Source organism: Melopsittacus undulatus, chromosome 4 (assembly GCF_012275295.1).
Source record: "Melopsittacus undulatus isolate bMelUnd1 chromosome 4, bMelUnd1.mat.Z, whole genome shotgun sequence".
Classification (NCBI taxonomy): domain Eukaryota; kingdom Metazoa; phylum Chordata; class Aves; order Psittaciformes; family Psittaculidae; genus Melopsittacus; species Melopsittacus undulatus.
In genome coordinates this window covers 78,105,810-78,129,267 of record NC_047530.1, presented here as the reverse complement: position 1 = coordinate 78,129,267, position 23,458 = coordinate 78,105,810, and the positions used below count along the sequence as shown (strand labels likewise).

Genomic DNA, 23,458 nt, shown 5'->3' with positions numbered 1-23,458 from the left:
TTCTGCACCCTTCACTCTCTCCCCTGATGTGGCTCTGTGCTAGTGAGCACAGTGCATCGATTTCATCACCTGTGTTTGGAAGCTGCAGCATTGCTGGTATGTGTAGGATCTCTAGAACAAAAGATCCCAAGCCTTGTTTCTTGGGAAGTACCACCAGCTTTAACAGAGGGTACAAACCTGACCAATACTAGGAGAGCTAAGCAAACACCTTGATAACTCTAGGTGGATTTTTGGGCCATTTTAAACTTCAGGGCTTGTTCAAATAACCTCCAAGTCTCGTATTTCGCTATTCTCTTTCTTGCCAATTTGGAACCAATTATAATGTATCACCTTTCAGGAAGATCACCAGCTTATTTGGAGCTGTTAAGATAAGGTAGCCAAAGCTTAATTGACTGCATAATGATGAAAGAGCCACATACTGTCTGGGAATGAGGCAGGAGAACGGAGATACGGGATTTGCATCCGAAGGGTTGAAATGTAGAGCTGCCAGGGCAGATGTGCAGGATAATGATGGAAGTGTGAGATGCCAGTCTGGGCTCAAGCTGGTAATAAAACTGTCTTGTTTCCCAACAACAGTTAAAACTGGAGGGGCAAGGTGGGATGTCTAAGAACATGTTTCAGATGCAGCTTTTGCACAGTTGACTCTCTGTTGTGGCCATGCTCAGCTGCAGCTGTGTCTCCTCTGAGGGCTCAGCCCTCAGTGAGAGCCCCAAGTCCTGCCAGAAGAGACCACGGTCTCCCTGGGTGCCAGCTCTGATTCCCATGTTAGTCAATGCAGAGAACTGCAGAATGGTTTGGGTTGGAAGGGACCTTAAAGCTCATCGAGTTCCAATGCCCCCTGCCTTGGGCAAAGACACTTTTCACTAGACAATATTGCTCAAGGCCCTGTCCAGCCTGGCCTTAAACACAGCTTCTCTGGGCAGCCTGTGCCAGTGCCTCACACACCCTCCCAGGGAATAATTTCTTTCTCACATCTAATCTAAATCTGCTCTCTTTCAGTTTAAAGCCATTCACTTTTTAAAGCTGGTTAGGAAAGGTAGTTGAGTCTCTTGATATAAGCAGAGAAACACTTCACATCTTTTCTCTGTCAGTATAATTCAGTTTCCCTTGTCTGGATGAGGAATCACAGACATGCATTTTTCCTACAGTGAAGAGAATACATTCAAAAGTCCCTGAACTAATGGATATTTATTCTTCCCTGTTCTGACCTGACAAAACCAGTGGGCAGTGCAAGCAATCGTGTCAGACCTGGCTGGATGTTTCACTGCTGTTGAATAGGAAGCTGTTGGTGTTTCTTTTGGAGTCTTGTTTTAGAGTCATACCACTGTTTATGAAGGCAGCTTTTTTTTTTTTCCCTGGAAAAGCCTTGTTTTCCCATGAACATAATGGCTTTTTAATTGGGGTGAAGCTGGTGCTAGATTTGAGCAGAGTTAAAGACTGAATTATGACCTTGGAAAAGCATTTTCTGGTGACTCTTTTCCTTCAGAATTTAGTCTAGATGACTGACTGGGATTCTTGCTGGAGAGCATCAGCAACTGCAGGCTTGCTCCTGACTGAAAACTCACAGGTATTATGGTCTGGAGAGTGGCCTGAAGGGGATGGTTACAGCAGTCTCTGCAGAAAGATGCTGCTGTGCCGTGCTGCCAGCAGCATCCAGCAGACTCCAGTCAGCTTTCATCCCTTCCGATTCCACATCTGCTGAGGTCTGGCTGACCCTTGCTCAGCAGCCACCCCACGTGAGGTGTGGTTTGACTGAAGCAGGGGCAATTCATGACAATTCAACTCTTCTTCTGCAAAACCAGTCCCTCGATCCCTCTTTTGTTGATCCAGTGTGTTCCTTCGCATGCAGCAAGCAGCGCTACACAGGCAATGGGGAGCTGCCTGCTGAGTTGTGGTTTAACTTCTCGTCACTAACTCCAGGGACCTGAATCGAGCAGGGATATGATATAAACCTGTGATTTCTTTGCAAACTTGTTGAGGGATGGCACTAACTGCGGTGTTTTGCCTAACACAGTACAGATAATACTCTCTCAATACAGTTTGGTGCTAGTTGCCAATATGTCACTTTATTTCTTTGTTTTCAAACTAAGAAGGAGGCCACTTCTGACATATGTGTGCAAGAGGTGTTGACAAAAGAGACGGGACTGGCAAAGCCCGGTTTTCAACAAGACACCCAACAGCTAAAAATCTACTTGATTGCCATGTGTTTCATTGAGCTACTTTGTATATTGTGACTTGTTTTTGTCTTTTCAACCGTGCATATTTGAATAGGGACAGTGGTAATGATGGATCATTATTATACTATAAATAAAACATTATCCAGATTAGGCTAGTCAGCAGAGCATAAAACAAATAGCAAATTCTAATATCCTTGAATTAACAGAAAGCAGCACAGGATGCTGATGTGCACTGAACGCCTTTGCCTAGCTGCTATGAGAGCTTTTCCAGTGGTATCGGGATTATTCAGGGGTTTGGTCTTTTACCACTGCCTTGTAAATCCTCCTTAAAAAGAAAATGTAGCAACCCTGGGGAGCTCACAGCAAACAATGCTTGGTTTTTTACCTTTTTCCTGCCTTGCTCACTGCTGTAGCATCTGCTTGATGTAAGAACCTGGGACTTGCCATGCAGGCAGCAAGGCCAGGAAGTGCCCTGGCTCCCAGCGCAATATCACAGCGCTGCAATGACGGGAGAGGCTGAGGAGCTTGCAGCAGGATCCGACCACGGGCGAGGGTTACAATGAGATGAAAAGGCTCCCGATCCAAGGCATGAAATTCTTGAGGGGAAAAGGGACAGAACCTCCCAAACTAAGTTAGTACCCTGCTCCAGTTGAAATGATTAAAAAAGTAAGCACTCATGTGCATGTGGTTCCTGAAGCACTGCAGTGTGCTGCCTCAAGCATGAGTGCCGATGCTTAATGTGGTATCATGAATTAGCTTTTTATTGGGACTTTTTATATGTATATCCATGGGATGGGAAAAGCAATAGGAAGTGTATTTAGTAAGGAGTTTAAAAACATATTTGCATTGCTATGCATGCATGCACAACTATACTGTTGAGATTTGGATTAAATTGAAGATGTTTATTAAGCTGAAGTATGCATATTGAAAACTTCCAGATTAAGTTACTCTGGTTATAAGTCATTATTGTCCACTTGGGACACTTCCATAAATTGGTATTTAATCTTTCAGATTTTTACTTTAAAACCTTTTGAGTGTCATGAGAGGAAGAATCCCTGCAACTTGTCTAAAAGAGTCACCTGTTCCACAGGAAAATGGTGGGGGTTTCTGTTTTGTTGTTTGTTTTTGGTTTTGTTTTTTTAATGGCCTATTCTGTGTGAAATTAAATCAGATTTAATTCTGTTCATGTAAACACTCATGGGGAGTGTGAAATTTGACCTTTTGAAGTCTGTCCCTTCTATTCATTACATTGTATTTTGCTTAGGTGCAAGTAACTTCTTTAATCTGATTTTGACTGCAGTTAAGATTGTGGGTTTTTTGCAGTGTTTATCTTAAAATTGATCAGAAAAAAGCATTACAGGTTGGGTTTTTTTTTTTTTGAGGTATTTTGATAGGAAAAAGTGTGGTGGTGGTGGTGAGAAGGAGTAAGCCTTGCCCCTCCTGCTGTAGCTGCCTAGCCTCTGCCTTGTGCCAGGGCTTGGAGCAAGGTGCAAGCTTCTCCCATTATCCCTGCTCCAAGGGCTGCAAAACTGGTCAGGCGCTGCTGCTGAGGTTAAGTTCTCCCTGTGAAAACACTAGGACTATGCTAAAGCACCCACCAAGTTTCCAAAGGTAGCCCCTCCTTTCTGTGCACTGTTGCCTTTGTAACCTCAGCAAACCTCAGCTTTTGCTGAACTATGCCAGGTCTGATGTGTGTGGAGGGACTCAAGCATGTTTGGTGGTGGTGGCTCCTCTGTCAGGAGGTTTGGAAGCAGGAAAACTCCTTGGTGGGACTTAGATGCGAAAGATGACAGCTCTTCCCAGTGCTCTGCTGGAAGATGGGTCCAGGTTCACCATCTCCTGCTGTAGAGGGATCTGCTTCTCTGCTGCTGCCCATACCCAACACTGCTCCCGTGGTGTGGCACCAGCCTGAGCCTCACTTGAAGAGCCTGAGAGTTGTTTTAAGTCAAAAACTGCCGGTTGGATGCATGTTGTTTTCCTGTTCAAGAAGCTCAGTGTTAAACCTGTTAAAATACTTGGCCCTGATCCCTAATAGCCTTTCCATGTGGATCCCCAGATAGATCAGGCTCTCTGGGTGTTTAGAGTGGCCCTGGTTCATCTTCCTGAGGTCTGGAAAGCTCAGTCTGGGATGTGGCTGTGCTGCAGTGAGGGGATGTCTGTGCCAGAGGATGATAACTTGGAGCAAGGGCTGCCACCTCTCCCAGTGTTTTCCTAAGGGGAAGCATTTCCTAATTTAGACTAACCCCTTCACTTCTAATGCACCCTGCACAATTACTAAACAGTTCGTGACTTTGTCAAAACATGCACTTAATTTGTCAAATATGAAATGCTATTGAACCTACTCTGCCTAGGCTTGTAGCACAGTTCACTGTGGCGCATACTTAAACTTCATCTCCCAGAAAACAAATGGGGAAAAATGTTTCAGTGCCTTAATTTTCACTTTGTGTCTTCAATATATATATATGTGTGTGTGCATATATATATATCTATATATATACACACACAACATTTAAGAAAAAAACATTAAAAATCAAGTATGCCATGAGCAAGTGCCAGATTTAGCAAACTCTCTTTATTTACATACAAATACATGTACACATATATTCTGTATATGTACACTTATTTAACTGTATATACATACATAATTTCCACATTCTCTACAATAAATAGCATGTAGGGTTTTCTTTTAATTGCCTACAGTTCTGAGTAAAAATAGATGGCAATAAAACCATGGCTTACAGCTAAATTACAAAAGCACCAACCACTGAACTCATTGCAATAAATCCGAGCTTATATACAGCCAGGACAAGGACACGCTATACAGAATACAAAGTAGATCATTGTGTAGGAACTGATAGTGACAGACAAACTAAAAACCATCATTTAGACCAAGAGAGACTCTGTATGAAATAAGATGAAGGAAAACATTTAGATTATTGATCAAACTAAACCACACATTTAGATTTGTCACCTAAAGAGAAAAACAAATTAGCCAGTTACTCATCTATTTTTAATAGTAATTGTTTATTTATTTATGTATTTAGTATGAGTCTTTACCAAGGAAATCAGAGTTAATCTCACAAGTGAGTCCTGCCAAGCTGTCACAGGCGTTTCTGGGTGTGCACCACTTAAATGGAGTACTTTAATAGTCCTTCAGCTGTTTGTAATACTGAATGTTTTTATATTGACAGTAATTGTTTGAAATGTGCTTTATGAGGTGAAGGTGCATAGATTGTTATTGTTCTGTTTACTTGTCATTGCTTATATTTTGATTTAATTGCAATGCAACACTAAGGAAGACAACTGGATGCCATTAAGCAGAAAGCTTGTTGTTGTTTGGGTACTGTTCTTATGCTGTGGTGTATTATCCTTGCTGCAACGCAGTGCTAAGAGGGCTAGACAGCAAAATAATTGCTTCCTGTACATGGAAGCCAGCCCCTGTCACGATTTGCAGACTTAAACAGAGATTCTCTTTTTCCAAGGTAAGTGTATTCTCTACCACTGTAAAACTTGTACTGGTGTGAATGTAAACAGTGGAGAAGAATCGAAACCAGAGGTGATGTACACCAAACCTGCACACCTGGTGGGTCTAATAAACTAAAGCTCATCAATGTCTAACTGTATCATTGCATATCCACAGGTAAGAAGGCTGAAGGAAGAACTACCCACTCTTCAATGAATACATACAACTACTACAACTCATAAAAATGCAGATTCCTGTCCTTTTCTTTGTCCCAGAAATAGCACTTTCTCTTAGTATTTGGACTTGATTCCTTGAGCTCTGTGTAACATTTTTTATTAAATTAGTGGGAGGTCTGTTTATTTGGATTTTGTATATAAGCATGTGAAAGTCTGCTTCATCATTTGTTCTTTATGTCATCATCTAACATCCCCAGTGAGAAACAGGCTCCAATGCAAGTAAAAGACCAAGAAACAGGATCCAATGCAAGTAAAAGACATCTCTATCATCAAGTCTAGTTTCCAAAACTGGTTTTCAAGGTCGATGTTCATGACAGACAGAATTCTGTTTGAATTTTGTCATGGGTCTGTCTGGTAGTTCCCTTATTAAAGAGTCTCAAAGGAAAATGATTGTTACCTAAGCAGTTTGATTATCTACGATACAGCACAAACACCACTACAGTTTTTAAGGATTTTTTTTTAACCTGTTAGTAAAACATGTTCTTCTCCAAAAGGTTAATGGAAATACGTATTTTTGAGTGATGCTGTATCTCTAGTTACCCACAATCGCATCAGCCAGAGGACAAGTACGGAGTCTCACTATGGTAATTATAATCAGGACAGACCTTTTGCACCAGTTTGTAATCTACGCTGTAGAAAGCAATGTAGATGCAGATAACTTTAAAGGGTTTGGAACACAACCAGGAGACATGGCTTTGAGTCTGCTCTTGGTAGCAGATCTTTGAAGGATCAAAATTGCACAAGGCAGTTTTTTTAGCGCGGTCTGTTTTTTCGTACTCGATTCGGCAGTTGAAGGACTTGGATTCCTTGGTCTCCAGTGTTGACTGTGGAGATGATTCAAACTCAACCACCTTGGAAGGTGGCACCAGGCTTACAGAAACATTTCCTAAACCTGTGGAGTTATGTCGGAAATAAACACTGAAGGTCCCATTGCCATGATCGACGATTTTCCCCGTGATGAGGAGGTTCAGCTTAACAGTTTTGATGTTAGAGTGGAAGTCGCCCCATCCGAACATTTTCTTGAATTTCCCAGTTTTTACTATAGGTCTGCGTTTAGTTCGTGTGAGAGATTCCTGAATCTCCGTGATGTTGGACAACCAATCCCAAAAGTTTTCTATGCTGTCCGAGTAGGACACCTGGCCATGTTTCAGTACTGGAGATGGCTTAACAAACAGGCGTAAGGGATTGATGATCCTGGAATGGACCACATTGTCAACAAGTGTCTCTGCAGCATCCTTGTCTTCCCAGTCCAGCACGTCTGTGGCTTGTACGACTCGATTAGTGTCACAAAATACCTGTTTCAAAGCAGAAAGAAAGAGTTGTATAAAACTACCAAGATACTAGAGGAGCCATTAATACTTATTTGTACACCAGTAGTGTCTGAACCAGTCCAGCACCAACTTCTGCCCCATGAAAGCTCAAGAATTTTACTCAGAATAGCTGACAGAAGATGCAAAAAGCTCAGTGGGAACTGTCCACTGGCACAAATGGATAAATCTCTGGATAGGTTGAGGGCTGTGATGTGCAGGAGCAGACACCCTCTGCTTGCAGATTTGTTATAAATAGAAAGATGCCCTCAGAAGCTGGAAAAAAGCAAAGCGGCACCTCTGCTCAGAGATGGGAGTGAAACAGAACAGCAGCATTTCTCATTCCCTTTTTCTTTTTCTCTTAACGTGTCAACTGCCTTAAGCTTAAAATCCTGCTTGCTCAGCTACTTCTGGTAGTGTATTTGTGTACTAAACTGTTTATTGTACTTTTGTCTCTCCTGGTGTTGCCTCTTCCATTTTTCCCAACTTAGCATGCCGATTTGTGCTTTTAATTTGAGACAGACAGCAAAGGTAACCATATTTTTGGTGTCTTGGCTTCAGTTGCTAAGCTGCCTGCATTTAGCCAGGCCCAGCCTTCAAGAAGCTCTGAGCAATCCCAGCCATATCACACATCTCACTATTCAGAAATGTGGTGAGACCAAGTCAAGTCTGACACAAAATTGTTTGTAATCGGAAAGCAAGTAATTACTTCTGGTAGCAATAGAACAGCATTAGATTTCAGAGTGAAACACTGAAAGTAAACAGCAGACTTCCAATTTAAGGTAGACACTGCTTGTGTATATTCTTCCTGCACACTGTGGGAGTCCTGTTGAAAATGCAGAATGCTCAAGAGGTCGGAAGCAGAATTTGTCTTTCAGCAGGCTAGAAATGTCCATATAACTTTTCCTGTTTAATTCCTTTAAGGGTTGACTGTAAGTTTCGGATAATGGCTGTCCAGGATTTGTACTCTTCAGGACTGCCTTACGCTATCATCCTAATGCACAGAGAAACTTTTTTTCAGCTGCAATTATACTTACAAAATGTGTGAACAGAATGAAAGGGCACTTAAAATGGAAATAAGAATGAACTGCCCTCATCCCCAGCGAGAAATTGCTGCTACCTCTTCCTCCTGGCCAAATGATGCTCTCACTTCATCATCCATCTTGTAGTGCCAGGATTTGGACAGAGGGCTTCCAGTATCACTGCCACACAGGATGGAGCTTTCACTATCCAGCAGGCCACCACAACAGGATTACAGGGTGGAAGCTTGCCTAAAGCAATCAAAACATTGAGTGCTGGTGCTGGGTGGGATGTGCTGCCTGTCTCACTAGGGAAACTGTAATGCTGGGCTTACTTTTCTCTCTGCTACTCATCCAAAGGGGTCTTTTACGCCTTTAGTTCCTAGCAGTATTCAGCTTCTAGAATATTCTGTTTCTATAATCTTTAATTTTTAGTTTCAACATCTGGCAAAGGTCAGAAGCTCTGAAGGGCTTACTCCTCACTAGGGCCTATTCTTTAGCAATAGGCTCTACTCCAGCACCCATACCCACTTGCCATGTTGTCCTCCTTCATCATCCCTCACCCAATAATTAAGATTGGGTGTTGAAGGGCAGCCACTGCAGCAATGTTCACAGCTCGAATGCTGACAAAGGTGGCCATCACCATTACTATTACTAAATAAATCTACAGCTGGATTGAAATGCAGCAGTCAGGTGTGTTTCTGCAGAAGTACAGTATTTTCTTCTTTAGATTAGGAAGAGGGGAAGAACAGACAACAGTGATCACTCTCAGCCTGAGACCCTGTATGTCAACTTTCTGCCTCTATGCTACATTTTTTATGGCCGAGCTATGAACCCAGGAAAATAGGAAATTCTAATGGAAACAGTGACTGATGCTTATCGGTACCAGCACAAATAGTGCTGTCATAATGATGTTGGGGGAAGCATCATTTCCACTGTGATGGAAAGCTCCTGGTGAAGCAATGTCATGTTTATGTGTGGGTCTTCAGCTACTTTTAAGCCTGCTCCCAATCTCAGCGTTACTCAGTGGGGTGATGCTGAGAACAGCTGGCCATCACCACTGCTAGGAAAATAACTCCCTTGCCACAGAGAAGTGAACCTGTTCAGATGAAACAAGAACTGATGGACATGTTTGCCCATCCTCCACCCCAAAACTGATCAGAGCCTTTTAGAAGCGTGGAAGAGGCTTTGCTGCTGTGTTTCTAGATTGCAGCTGGGATCAGGGGCCTGGCAGTGCTCAAATACCAGCAACTTTTCTCTGTGTTTGCATGGCTAAAGCATCTGCTACCTAAAATGCTAATGCCCACCCAAAACTGTGGGCACAGGTGGTTGGTGCTGCTGTTAGCAACTGAGCTGGAGGGAACTGCCATTGGAAATTTTAAGTAGAAATACATAGAAATGAAGCCACTTTGTTCACAGGAGGTTCTAACTTTGCTGGTGTCCACACCCAGTTCTGACTGTCCTCTGGCAAGGGCACAGGGACACACACACATCCTTCTGGGCTACTTCTGCAATGTTTACTGAAATCCACGCAATGGCTCTTTGGTATTTCTTCTCTCTTCTTTTATGAAGCGATCTGGAGGGCATTGAGTCATGTGCTGCTGGTAATACTCTATGTATGTCTCTTCAGGGGGCTTTAACGCCAAATGAGATAGCGGAGTATTGCTTTCTGAACTGCTTTTTTCAGAAGGCTCTGATATAAAAAGAAGAAATATGTAGGTGTAAGGTCTGGGATGGCTGAAGGGTGGGAAATACTAATGTATGCTACAACTAGGTGGGTTTGTCACATTGATAATGTATTAGGACACAATTATTTCAAAACCATGATGGTGGAATTGCAGAGTTGCATCACACTAACCTACTACTTTTAATTATTTATGTGTTACACTGAATGAGATGTAATCATAAGATAATGAAACAGAGCTATAGCAATGTGGACTATTTCATGTGGCAACGAAACAGCTTTCATAATATAGGAACATGAAATCATTAATATATTCAATTATAAGGATGTAATATTTGCCTTTAACACCTAGACAGCAATCACTAGCTACTGCTGAGAGATGTACCGCACACTTGACCTGAGCCATTTTTTTTCCTTCTCCTCCTTGAAATAGTTTGTAGACTGGAGGATTTTCCGATCTCGCTCAGCATTAACTCTTGCTTCACCCAACTTCTTGTTTCACTGATTTCAGTATTGGAAGGAGATTCAGACACCGACAGAGTAGTCGGCTCCATGGGCTGCAGGGAAGGGGACTGGGCAGAGTGACACATTTGTTGTGTTTTGCAAGTGTTCACTACCAAGGTGTCTAACAAAGGCCCTCCTGGCTCTGCTCAGTGCCCAGTGCAGGAGCAGGAATGAGGGGGAATTGTTCAGAAATGTGAATAATATTTGTGCTATTTTAATGTAAAACCTTTTTTGTGCATCTGCAGGAATTTGGTTTGGTTTTTTTTCCTATTCTGAATCAAACTTTCTGCACTGTAAGAGAACCAAACTCTTAACACTTAATTTTTCTCTATATGCCAAGTTGTGATGTATACATCACAAAGGTCCTTCCTTCACTTGACGGCAGGTTTTTGCTCTTAGCAAGGATGGGCCGATGCTCTTTGTTCAGCTGTTTATTCACATTGGTTAGCAATTTCTGGGCAATAAAAAAATCTGTATTGAAAGAATGCAGCACATGCTGGAAAAAATTACTTCCTCAGCATCTTCCCATTTCACTGTAATGCTTCCCTATAGTGGAAAATATTGCTCATAGGGTATTTGGAAAAATACTGGCTTAGGGAAGTTAGCATATACATTTAAATAGATGGCTATTGCTGCAGTTCTCTGCTGCACCTGCATTTCCCATTCCCTCCAAACCATCAATTTCCAAACAGAAGAAAACACCTAATCTTTTTCCATATTACACAGGCTGTAAAATGTCACCTGGTTACCCTAAAATTTCCATTAGACTGTAGATATCTTCCAGTAAGAAACATAATCTTGGACCAGTCGAGATGCACAGAATACACAGCATGGCTTGCTGTTTCCTTTTGCTATGTTAACCACAAGAACAGCTCAAACCAAAGCATGATGTGGTTTATATTCATGGAGTTTTAAACTTCAAATCACTTGTTTTAACCTGTGAGCTTCTCTGAAAGATGCTCTTCAAAAACCCTCTCTCCATGAATGATCCTGACCATGGTAGAGCATCACAGGGTTAAATAACATTCCCTGTGAACTGTTTCTGAGAAATGAGCCTGTGTTGATGTGACACTGGTATCAGTACATGCTGCAGTTTTTTCTATTTGCCTAGATAAATTTGGGGTTGTCTGGAACTTGCAGGGCAAAGCAGGTGTGCAGGAGTTCATCATTTTGATGCTTTGGGAATTTTACCCAGGTTATTCATCAATCACCACGATCATTTCTACAGCTTCACCCTGCCAGGAGTCATTCAAAAACTCTTGGTAATTAGCTAAAATAAATAGGTCTGTTGGGATAAATGGCTCTGAAGCACCTATCAGCTGCTCACTGGTGAGTGTTTTATCCCACTGATGGAAAGGAATGGGTGGTAGGAAGGAGGTGGTACTCAGTAACCTCCTCCCACCCCCAGTTTCACCAGTGAAAAACCCACACTGAGGGAGGCTTCCAGGGGTCCCCTCACTCAGCTGCTTCCATCCTTCAGCTATAGCTCATGGTTTATATTCATGTCACTGCTGCAGCAGCACAGGGCGCTTCTCAGGCCTGCCTGTGCCATCTCAGAACCTCCCTGGCCGCCATAACGCAGCATCATCGAGTGGCTGCACAAAACCTCAGTTTGAAGGGAGTGGGGAGGGACGAGAAATAGTTCTGCTTTATCTGGTTGAAAATTCAACGATTTCAACACATTTATCATATTTGAAATAATTTATGTCTTGACAGGCCTTACCAATTTTGCAAAGCACACACATTAACCAGATAGATAGATACAATGATCTCATATTAGCTTTTTCAGCATCTTACACTGGAGCCCAGAAAGATTAATAAAAAACTCAGCCCATCATCAATTAAATGGAAAACCACAAAATTATGTTCCATTATAGCCTTTTTTTTTGGCAAGAAAAGGCTGATGGGTTCTAATAATTCATCACAACAAGCTGAGCTTGAACTTTACTGATTATTAAATACGTTTTTCCCAAAGGCAGAGGCCATGATGGGTTTTATGGCAGCAGATGTGGTCGCTGTCAGGAATGCTTCAAGGAATTCAGGAATTAAGCATCTTCTTTCAACTGGACTGTACAGAAGAGCTATGTTTATTCCATCTAGTCACAGACTTATTTTCCAGGATGGTATAAGCCCATGTGCTTTCATAATTGTCAGGTGGATTAGCTTGCATTTATCATCACAGCTTTTGCTAGGAATGAAAGCTGTGAATTAACAACTTAAGCTGCCACGCAGAAACATCTTTAAGGATGCCTCGATCTTCAGCTGCCGAAACACATGCTCAGGTTTCTGCTTGTGAATTTTGATTTTTAATCCCTTCTCCCAAATATTCTGCTGGGAAGATTTTGGATTCCCCTTGAGAAAACAAAGCTGCACAGGTCAGCTTACCCCAGGAAACAAGATCTTGCTTTGCACTGAATCACAAATCTTTCATTTCCAGACAGCTTCTGGAATTTGCACTGCTTTCTCCTCCTCCTGACTTCGCAATCAGCTGCAGCTCCCATACAACTACCCCGTGCAATGTGAAGGGCTGGTTCATGTTGCCAACAGAAAACTGCATCAAGTGAAAACTGAGTGTGTACTCTGCTTTGTACTCAGCATGTAACATCCTGCCACAGACTGCAGTGTGTGTTTCTTCTCAGAAGATGTATTTTAAATTACCTAAATACAGAGGAGCTGATAGAAGCTGCTTATTAGAAATTGTTTTTCTAAGTTAAGAAGTGTATGTGAGCACTTGCCGATGGAGCTCCCCTAGTCCTGTTGATGCTCACTACCTATGTGGCAGCCGGTGTGACCCATGGGGAGCCCATGAGCCATCATGTGGCATTTAATCCACTGAGCACTGAGCTGATGGGAAGGAACTGAGTGAGCAGGGATTTCCTTTTGTCAATTTTCAGGAACAAAAGAAATGACAGGAGACAGCTGGTGGTTGAGAGCGGGGTCTCTGTGCTCCATGTGGCTCTGGAAGCGGTGTCTGCGGTTTGCAGCCTGGGAGAAAGCAGGGGTGCAAGAAGCACACCGGCAGAAGCGGGACCTGAATATTACTGAAGGTTCTGCTGTCAGCTTTATTGGTTAAGCAACCCCAGTTTCGTTACGCATTTGTCAAAAGCCGGGAATTAATTATTTCTCCATGTAAATTAAGAGACTCCACAGAAATCGCTGTCACCATTTACCCATGCTGGTAGTGGGATGTGAATACTCAGAGGAGGCTGAATGTTGTAACTGAGGATGCCCTTGCTCTCCAGGCACCCAAAACACTTTTCTACACTTGTACAACCTCTCCATTGCTAAACTGTACATAAATAAATACCAGCAAGTTGTTGTGACTGGCTTCGTCCCTCCTGTGGGGGATGACAGACTCTTTGAAACACTATGGTGCAAGGATAAAATTAAGTAAGTCATAGATTCAGAGGTCACCTGCTTGATTCCTCTCTCATTTTAGAATGGAATATGAACAGGGACTATGGGGATCAGCACCCTGATTTCAGCAAAGACATCCTTTACCTGGGGGAAACAGCAGAGCAAGGAGTGGACTGTCATAGGTGCTGATCAGCATAGCTGGATGACAGCAGAGCACAGACTTCTGAAAATCTCTCAGTCATGTCAGGGATGCTGCAATTTGGAAAGTTTTAAAGGCTCATACGGCTATTGCTACTGTCTTCCGCCCAGGAAAGGTGGACAGAAATCCCCTGTTCAATAGCTAATAAAACTGGATTGCTTTAACAATTTTGTCCTGTCTCCTACAGTTAAAACTAAAATGACAAGCTGCTTCAGCAGGAAAAAAAAAAAGGCCTCATGATTGAACCTTGCAGCCCATTAAATTTTCTGCTTGTAAATGAATCCTACAGAGAAATTCCCCCCTGCAGAGGGATGCTGTACTAGCATCCCCACCAACAGAGGGGAAGCGATCATTGCTGTACCACATCCTGCTATCAGTGACTAGTGATAGGGCTTCCTCCATAGCTATGGCTCTTCAGCATCACAGGGAAAGGGTCCGAATGGCACGACAGGAAAGTGAGAGAAAGAAAATGAGGAATGGCACGCTGAAACTGTGTGTCAATCTATTAATTGTGAATGATAATACTTGTCCGAAAGTCAACTAATACTGCTAAACACAAGCACACACTTAAATACCTGAGACACAACAATAAGGGTATGCCTGAAGCCTTCTCTCACTTTTTAGCCTTTTGCCTTTCAGGAGTTTCAGACTGTCACAGAAGGTAAGTCAGAAAACACAAACTGGAAACATGAAAGCCAATGTGCGACTCAGCACTATTTCTCCTCCCTCTAATGTGGTAAGTTGCTCTTCTGCTCTCACGGCAGGCGTGCAGGAAGCTAATGAAGCGTGGCTCCTGGCACACTGCTGAAAGGTGCTTGCCATTTTTCCTCAAAAGATCTGACAGAGAAAGATCTCTGTCTACATCTGTACACAACTAAGGGCTAGGGAAGGCAACAGGTAGAAATCTTGACTTTAATGAGGATGTGAGATGATAACATCCAAATAACCCACGGACAAAAATACAAATCGAAAATGAAGGGATATTTTGGGAGAAGTTTCAACTCAGGATGCAATTTCATTGCAGTTTTAAACAAAACAGATACTTCAAACTCAGTACTGTATTTTACAGAAAGATAAAAATCACTTTTAAATCCTCCAATTTGTGTGAGAAAGCAAAGTCGTATTTTACAAATACAGCACTTCAGCAAAAAAACAAAACTGGGAGGAAGAAGGAGTAAAAATTAAAAGTAAAGCCTGCAAAGGTTTCCTTTTTCACGAATGTATTTGTGGGAAGTATGTATGTGCTGCCTTTTCACACAACCTTGATAAGTAGTTTTAAGTTATATCTGAAGTGTTCCCTCCAGCCTCAACTGGATAAAGTGCTTAGAACACAACTAGCTTTTAAATTTTATCCATGCATTGAACTGATCTACCTTTTTGCTGAGAACAGAAAATTCCTTCTGAGAAACACTTCTTGCCAAAAAATGTGCACCACAGCCATTCTTGAAGACTTAACCTCTTTCTACTTGTTTGGGTTTTGCTCTCTAACTCTGAAAGAGAGATCTTTGAGATAAAAAATAGGTAACCCATTTGTATGTCTGTAGAGGAATGACTCTTACAATTCTGTCTGAAACTACTGGGTAGTTTTCCTCTTTGCTATATATGATGATTCCAGCTCTTCTTGAAGGGTGGAGAAGTAACATAAATGTAAACCATTCTGTGAATGACCTGAAAACACAATGTCTTGTACAAAAAACATCAAATTCAGTTATGATAGATACAGAAAGCTTAGACTTTATAAATACATTAAATGTTCAAGAAGAATTTTTGGTTCATAACAGGACAGACAAGGAAATGCTGCCAATGAGTGGGCTGGTGATCCACCTGACTGGCTACATGGCGTCTTGACCTGTGTTAAGAGATCAACTGTCCTTCAGCAAATAAAAGATCATTGAGTCTATGACAGTACTAGAATAACCTAGCTAGGTGGGACTTCTGCAGGACTTCTGCTGACAGATGGCTAAAAGCTGAACTCTGACTTCGAAAATCAATGAGCATTTATTTCAAGAGTAGTTTCGAACCTTGGTAACTGGAAGGGAGAAGATGAAACCTAAGCTGACCATGTGGGTTCCTGATGCAGCAAGTCCAGAGGAGGCCATGAGGATGCTCCAAGGGCTGGAGCACCTCTCCTATGGGGACAGGCTGAGAGAGCTGGGATTGTTCAGCCTGGAGAAGAGAAGGCTGCAGGGAGACCTTTGAACAGCTTCCAGTACCTAAAAGGCCTACAGGAAATCTGGAGAGGGCCTTTGGTCAAATGAAAGTAAGACAAGGATAAGGGGGAATGGCTTTAAACTGAAGGAGGAGAGATTTAGATTAAAGTTCTTGCCTGTGAGGGTGGTGAGGCACTGGCACAGGCTGTCCAGAGAAGCTACAGATGCCCCATCCCTGGCAGTGTCCAAGGCCAGGTTGGATGTGGCTTTGAGCAACGTGGTCTAGTGGAAGGTGATCTGCTCATGGCAGGTGGTTGGAACTGGGTGTTTTTTCATGTCCCTTCCAACCCAAAGCATTCTGTGATTCTATGGTGGCCCTTGTCTTCTGCCTGTCCAAGTGCATCCCAAGGCTGTGGTGGGGTTGAAATGGCTTTTGGCAGAGGCCTTCAAGTAGGTGCCTCTAACTGGTTCTCCTCTCTACACAACCCCCTCCCTTTCCTTGAAATTCAGGCTGCAGTCTTGCAATCTGTTTTGCACTGAGCTTCACTGGTGCTATCTGGACTCAGGTATTCTCTTCTGGGACTGAAGCTTCTGCTTTTAGGATGAAGATCTGGCAGTTACTTACTTTTAGAAACCATTCCTGTTCACCTGAAAAGCTTGTGAGATGTCCCAGATGTTTTCAATCTCCACTGAAGTCACTGTGCCACTTGCAAACACTGCTCCTAGAATCATTTTGTTTGGAAAAGACCTTTCAAGATCAAGTCCAACTGCAAACATGACGCTACGAAGTCCCACTAAGCCACATGCCTTGGAACAGCGACAGCTTGCAGGACCAAGACCTGAACAAGCCTCCTCTTACCAAAAATTGAAACGGGAATACTCGACTTCTTTGCCAAGGCAGCACCTGCTGACTACCCATCTATTGAACTTTACAGTTAATAATTTTCCCTCCTGCTTATTTCTTTAATGCCTGGGAGATTTTGCTTTACATTTGCTGAGATCAGTTCATTAAAATACTAATTTTAAACTGTAATTATCTGTTGGTGAGCATTGCTGGTTGAACCAGCAGTAGCACTGATATGCTCTCAGTTTGCAGGAGAGTTCACAGATGCTCAGGTCCCTTGAAGCTCCTAGCAGGAGTCACGCTGCTACAAGCCGGCTTGCAAGGATTTTTTTGGGGGTTAATGTTTTAAGAATCATGTTTAACCATTAAGGCTATTTTATGTGGTAGGGAAAATGCATTAACAGATAACTGCTGTACCTGTTAGAAATGAACCTGGTTTTACTGAAGTTGTCATCGAGGTTTTGAATGCCTTGTAAATTTTAAATTAAAAATCAATTACTGAACAGCTCTTAATCTCCTCTGTGGAGCTGATTCATTTTTGGATGTGAACTCCGAGACCCTCAGTGACCTCCCTCCGTGCTAAATACGACACAGCAAAAGCTGATTTTTCTATCTTCCTACTCATGTGCCATTATTCAATTTTTTACTGCATTATGAAGAAGAGAGTTTTAATAATCGAGCCAGATTAAAGGAATAAAAGGATGCTTCTGGCAAGTTAGAGAGAAACTGCGCATTTCTAGCAGATTTCAAGCTCTGTATTATTACAACGCGTAAGAGATGATTAACAAAGAAAAATATTACAGTTATCTACTCCCTTTGAGAGTCTAACTAATGAACCTCTAACAGCTGCTGTTGAAAAATCTGTAACACCATCACTATCAATTCCAAGACAAAGCACAGCTGACAGATGTTTGAAGTGATAGATCAGGCTGCACAAGGATTAAAATAACAAGCCCCAAATGGCCTTTAAAAGACAAAGGTGCTGCAGCAAACTATTTTCAAACACTTTGGATACTGTCACTGAAACAGTTATCTTGCAAAACAGTAATGACCAAAGTAATACATTATGAAAAATCTAACAATGGTGATACTTGAGCCAAGTTTCTGAAAAGAACGGGGTCTACAGTCATTTGTGCTTTTAATGGCAGAACTGAGAATGCTGTGCTGCTCTTCATATTACTCCTGGGAATGAGTTATGAAAAGTACACACTGGCTTGAAGCATAAAATGTAACTGAATTGCATTCTTGCATATTCTAATTAATCCTATGTTAAAGCAAGAAGTTACATTTTAATAGGCAATGAACACCATTATTTAAATAAGCCATAAGATCTTTGTGTTGCTTCACTGCAGGCTGAATCCCCTAACAACCTGTCACTAACGTGATAGAGATGAAGAGCCCATTCCTGGAAGATACCTTCTGCCTTTAATCTGAGATGACTGTAGCAAGAGGAGAACGAGCTGAACAAATTCCAAGTTTCTGGATTTTATCTCAGCTTTCTCTGTTAAGCACATCTTGTCAGAGGGTGCAGGATTCTGAAGGGTCAGGGAGGAAATGCTCACTTTAAAGAATAAAAAAGTGCAGCTTTTGTCCTGGCACGTGCTTGGCTCAGACAGGGACCCGCAGGGGCAATGGCAGGACACACTGTGTGGCTGCAGTGCTGTGCAGGGCCAAGCTTAGCTGCCATGTATGTCCCTGGCTAAGCCCAATTGACATCACTGTCACACTGCAGTTTAACCATAGTTTAGGAATATCACAGAGTTCAGCGTGCAAAGCTCCTGGTTGAAAAGACCTGCCACAAGTGCTTTCTGTGCTGACATCCTGGGAAAGCTGTGGCCACCCCAAGACCCTGGGCAATACCCTTCTGCTAAAGATTCTGCTAACTGGAGTTATTCAGGGACTCTTCATGATGCCTCCTGAACCCTCTTGGTATTTGAAGAACATGTGTGGATGCATCCAAAAGCCTATCAGCAGGGATAAGGGGGCCTGACTAATAATCTCAAATTCAAACCTTTCTCCCTGAAAACACATCCCATCATTTATTTGAAGCATGATATTCCTTCTTGGTAACCCTACATTCCATGTGCACTTTTGTTAGTGCACCAGAAAGGAAACAGCCTCAAGCCATGTCTGTAGCATGTCCCCAAGAAAAATATTTCTGCTTAAAAGCTTTGTGATAGAAACACATGGGAATTACAAGAGCATGCCGGACTGCAACTGATACACAGGAAAAGGTGACCTCCCACTCCACAAGAAATGCTATGTGTTGCGGGGTGAGGGCAGGGGTACAGACGCTGGGGATGAGGCTGCTTCAGAAGAGCGGCAGGGAGATGTGAGGACCACACACGGGGGAGAAGCTCCTCCACCTACATCTCTTCAGTGCAGTGGAGGCCCTCTGGGAAAAGCCTGGCTAGCGCTGGGTGAGCACCTTCCCAGGACTGTGCAGAACAGCCATCCCTTGCTGGGGGTACCGGGCGGCCTCGTCTCGCTGCCTTTCCCCACCTGCTCTGGCTGAGATAATGATAATGCTGTTGCATTGATTCGGGAGGAAGGCAGGGTTGCGGTTTGTCTTCCTCCCCACCACGCAGCCGGGTGCGGGAGGTGGAAGCTGCCTGCCCTCGCCCCTGCCAGAGGAGCAGCGGCATGCTGGCTCCCAGCGTCCCTCCTCCCCCCAGTATGTGTAGCAGACCACTGCAGTTCCCTAAATTAAATTAAAATCTCTTTTCTTTTCAAACCACTTAGCATGAGGTTGCACACTGGGGCACTTCGAGACTTTTTATTGCAGCCTACACACATGCATGCATGCTGCTTTCCTAAATGAATTACTCTCTTAAAGAAGACAAAATCATTGACTGAAGCTGCCTTCTTATTAAGTTTTAAGGTGAAACAATATTAGCCTTTGCCTAGCAGCAGCCAGCCACGCCTGCAGCCATTGTGCACTGCATAATGGTATAGTAACAGTGACTTCATACTGTAAGGTCCTATTGAAACCCAATTTTAATCCTTTTTAATTTATTCAGCCATCTTTTATGTCCCTGAGAAGAGGAAAAACAGAATTCCTTTCAGCCTGAATTTGTTTGTGCTTTGAAGATTTGTGGAACAGTTTGAGATTAGTTGGTCAAATCTTTTCTGAATTAAAAGCTTTCTAAAACAGAAGGATTTTCCTTATTAGCATTGTTTTTAAATAGAAAACCTTGGCTTTTTTGATTGATTCTTAAAACAGACAAATCAGAATTAGTCATATTCTAGACCAGTGGTAGGTATAGATAAATGTTACTTCCAAAATGAAATAATAGGTTTGATACACTCTAAAAATGACAAGGTACAAATTTGAAATCCAGTCGCTGCATAAGGTTTAACATGTCTTAATTATAAGCTGGCAAGTCATCAGTCCTGATATAATAAATCCATGACTTGGGTTTAAAAAAAGGAGAAGAGATGAGTTTGATACCTAGTTTGACTGGAAGAATGTCACAACACGTGCCTGGCTTGTTTACTTTCCATAATTTACTGAGATATTTAGTATCTAAGATCTTTGTACATGCACTGTAAAACAGAAAGAGGATCTGAAGAAAGACAGAATTACATCAGATGAAAATGTTACATTCTAGCACAATAGGAGTTAATACAAATTGCTGTCATTTGCGTATAAAATACACTTTCAAACCTATTTGCTCCACATATGCCTTATCTCTAACAAACAAAAAAGGGAATACATTCAACACATCTTGGTATCTTTCAATCTTTCTTTCACTGTAAATTGCTGTGCACATAACCCCAAGTATTAATTTGGTCTTATCCCACCATGAATTTGATGCATTTCAATTGTCATATAAAGAATTACATTTTCAGGTTGTATGAAAGAACTGTACTAGCAGGGTGCTTGCAGCTGGTGAAATAAGCACCAAAAGCACACAGATCACCCACGGGAGAACTGGGGGCAGGGGAAATGGGACTCTTGCATAGAGCTTTTAAGGCACACATGTCCAAAATGTATAGCCTAGAAAATGTACAATCCTAGAAACAAAAATATCTCTTTGGATATTTACTAAAGGTGTTTTAGAGGAAAGGCCGTATAAAAGCATAACTGTACAAAGTTTTTGCTTTGTTAGCTTGAATAATGCAAATTGGAATGCAAATATCAGGGGATACATGTGCTGTAATAGCCAACTGGATCCCAAACCTCTTGCTGCAAAATCTGGGAAGGTCTGAATATGATGAGGTGAGTTTACGTAAGTATCCAATGAGAAATCTCAGCTCAGCTCTATTGACTTGTATTTCTCAGAGCACACACATTTTTTCCCCCCTAAAGTTTAGATAACATCTGCATTATCCCCATTCCCCTCTGCCTTTGATTCTCTTCCCTACTCCTGGACTTGACCATGCACAATAACAAAACCAAAGTGCTCCTTTTGCACCTCAGGGTTCAAATTTCTTTGAGGACTTTTTCAGTTGACCATGGTCTTGCCCTCCCTATCACATAATGAATTTGCTTCCAAAATGGAGTTTGCTAATTTAACATTTATTCTGAAAAAAACCACTCTATGGTAATCAGTTCTCACCACTTTTTAAAAACCAGAACAAACCAGTTCAGAAGAATCATAATTGCAAGTAAGACAGGTCACTGCACAGTTCATGTACTGTCTGAAAAGGTTTAGTACAAAACAAGGTCTTTTCCATTAAATAGAATCATAGAATAGTTAGGGTTGGAAAGGACCTTAAGATCATCTAGTTCCAACCCCCCTGCCATGGGCAGGGACACCTCACACTAAACCATATCACCCAAGGCTCTGTCCAGCCTGGCCTTGAACACTCCCAGGGATGGAGCATTCACAACCTCCCTGGGCAACCCATTCCAGTGCCTCACCACCCTCACAGTAAATAATTTCTTCCTTATATCCAATCTAAACCTCCCCTGTTTAAGTTTCAACCTGTTCCCCCTTGTCCTATCACTACAGTCCCTAATGAAGAATCCCTCCCCAACATCCTTATAGGGCCCCTTCAGATACTGGAAGGCTGCTATGAGGTCTCCACGCAGCCTTCTCTTCTCCAGGCCGAACAGCCCCAACTTTCTCAGCCTGTCTTCATATGGGAGGTGCTCCAGTCCCCTGATCATCCTCGTGGCCCTCCTCTGGACTTCTTCCAACAGTTCCATGTCCTTTTTATGTTGAGAACACCAGAACTGCACACAGTACACCAAGTGAGGTCTCACAAGAGCAGAGTAGAGGGGCAGGATCACCTCCTTTGACCTGCTGGTCACACTTCTTTTGATGCAGCCCAGGATACAGTTGGCTGCAAGCGCACACTGAAGCTGGCTCATGTTCATTTTCTCATCGACCAACACCCCCGAGTCCTTCTCTGCAGGGCTGCTCTGAATTTCCTTTTTGCCCAACCTGTAGCTGTGCCTGGGATTGCTCCAACCCAGGTGTAGGACCTTGCACTTGTCATGGTTAAACTTCATGAGGTTGGCATCAGCCCACCTCACAAGCGTGTCAAGGTCCCTCTGGATGGCATTCCTTCCCTCCAGCGTATAAATAGCCAATTCTGAGTTTGAGTAAGAAATCTAACCACAGTTTATGAATGGGTTTGGAATTGAAAGTTAACAAGTGGATGAAAAATCTCTAAATCCAAACAAACTAGGGTTAGGAAGAACGGGCTGTTAAAGCAACGGATATGATGTGTGAGCTGATAAGCAGAAGGTTCAAGAACTTGTGATGTGTAAGTGAGGTCAGGCTTAAGAAGCCATTCATTCCTTCTTGTTTCTAATTTCATACAGAATGTCTAGACCAAAGAAGGAAGCAAACCAAAATGTATCTGCTGCCTAGACCAAAGTCGGTAATAAAAATATAACAGACAAAAAATTAGTTCTGTTGTAAATATTTTAAACTGCCTCCTGTAGATACAAAAGGTGGTTCTAAAGAAACAGGAAAGAACCCCTTGTATTAAAATTGAACGTGTTGCCCTATGTGATCGATTTCAGAGATCTTCTGAAGTCTATAAATATGTATGTGCATGAATGAATCCATAATAAGAATGTGATTTTATCCATCTCTGAGACCAATAAGCTGTGTTACATGCAATAACATTTCAACTAATGATACCTATGAAAGTGCCAGTTGCTTATGAAGAACCATTTCAGGAAGGGCTTGTCTGTCCTACCTGCCCACAGTGCTGCAGGGGTAAGGATTAAGGCAGCACAGCCCCATGCCAGATCCCTGTATGGATCACCCACCAGTACAAACTTAATCTGGACGAAGCATGACCACCAAATTAGCCAGAGTATACACACAGTAGTTTGCTATGGATCTGGGGTCAGAAAGTTGTAAATAAATCAGGTTCATCTGTTCTTCTTGTCTGGGGTTGAAGAAGGGAACCTTCCAGCTCCTGTCTGAGGTATAGCAGTTTCTTCCATCCACAAGCCACGTACAGAGGAAAGCAGGATGGCTGGACTCTCAGTGAGAAACAAGAATTGTTAACACCTACATTCAGAGAACAAGATTCTTGAATACACTGCTTCA

The 23,458-nt window shown here is 42.4% G+C and overlaps 1 protein-coding gene across 1 annotated transcript in view; it reads right to left on the bottom strand.

Annotated features, from left to right (window-relative positions):
* Nucleotides 1-6,346: 6,346 nt before the first annotated feature.
* NXPH2 (neurexophilin 2) overlaps nt 6,347-23,458 on the bottom strand; it is a 31,268-nt gene continuing 14,156 nt past the window's right edge. Inside the window, exon 2 of the mRNA XM_031053308.2 lies at nt 6,347-7,171. Within this exon, the coding sequence (XP_030909168.2) occupies nt 6,428-7,171 (744 nt within the window). The 3' untranslated portion in view covers nt 6,347-6,427. The remainder of the gene's footprint in view (nt 7,172-23,458) is intronic.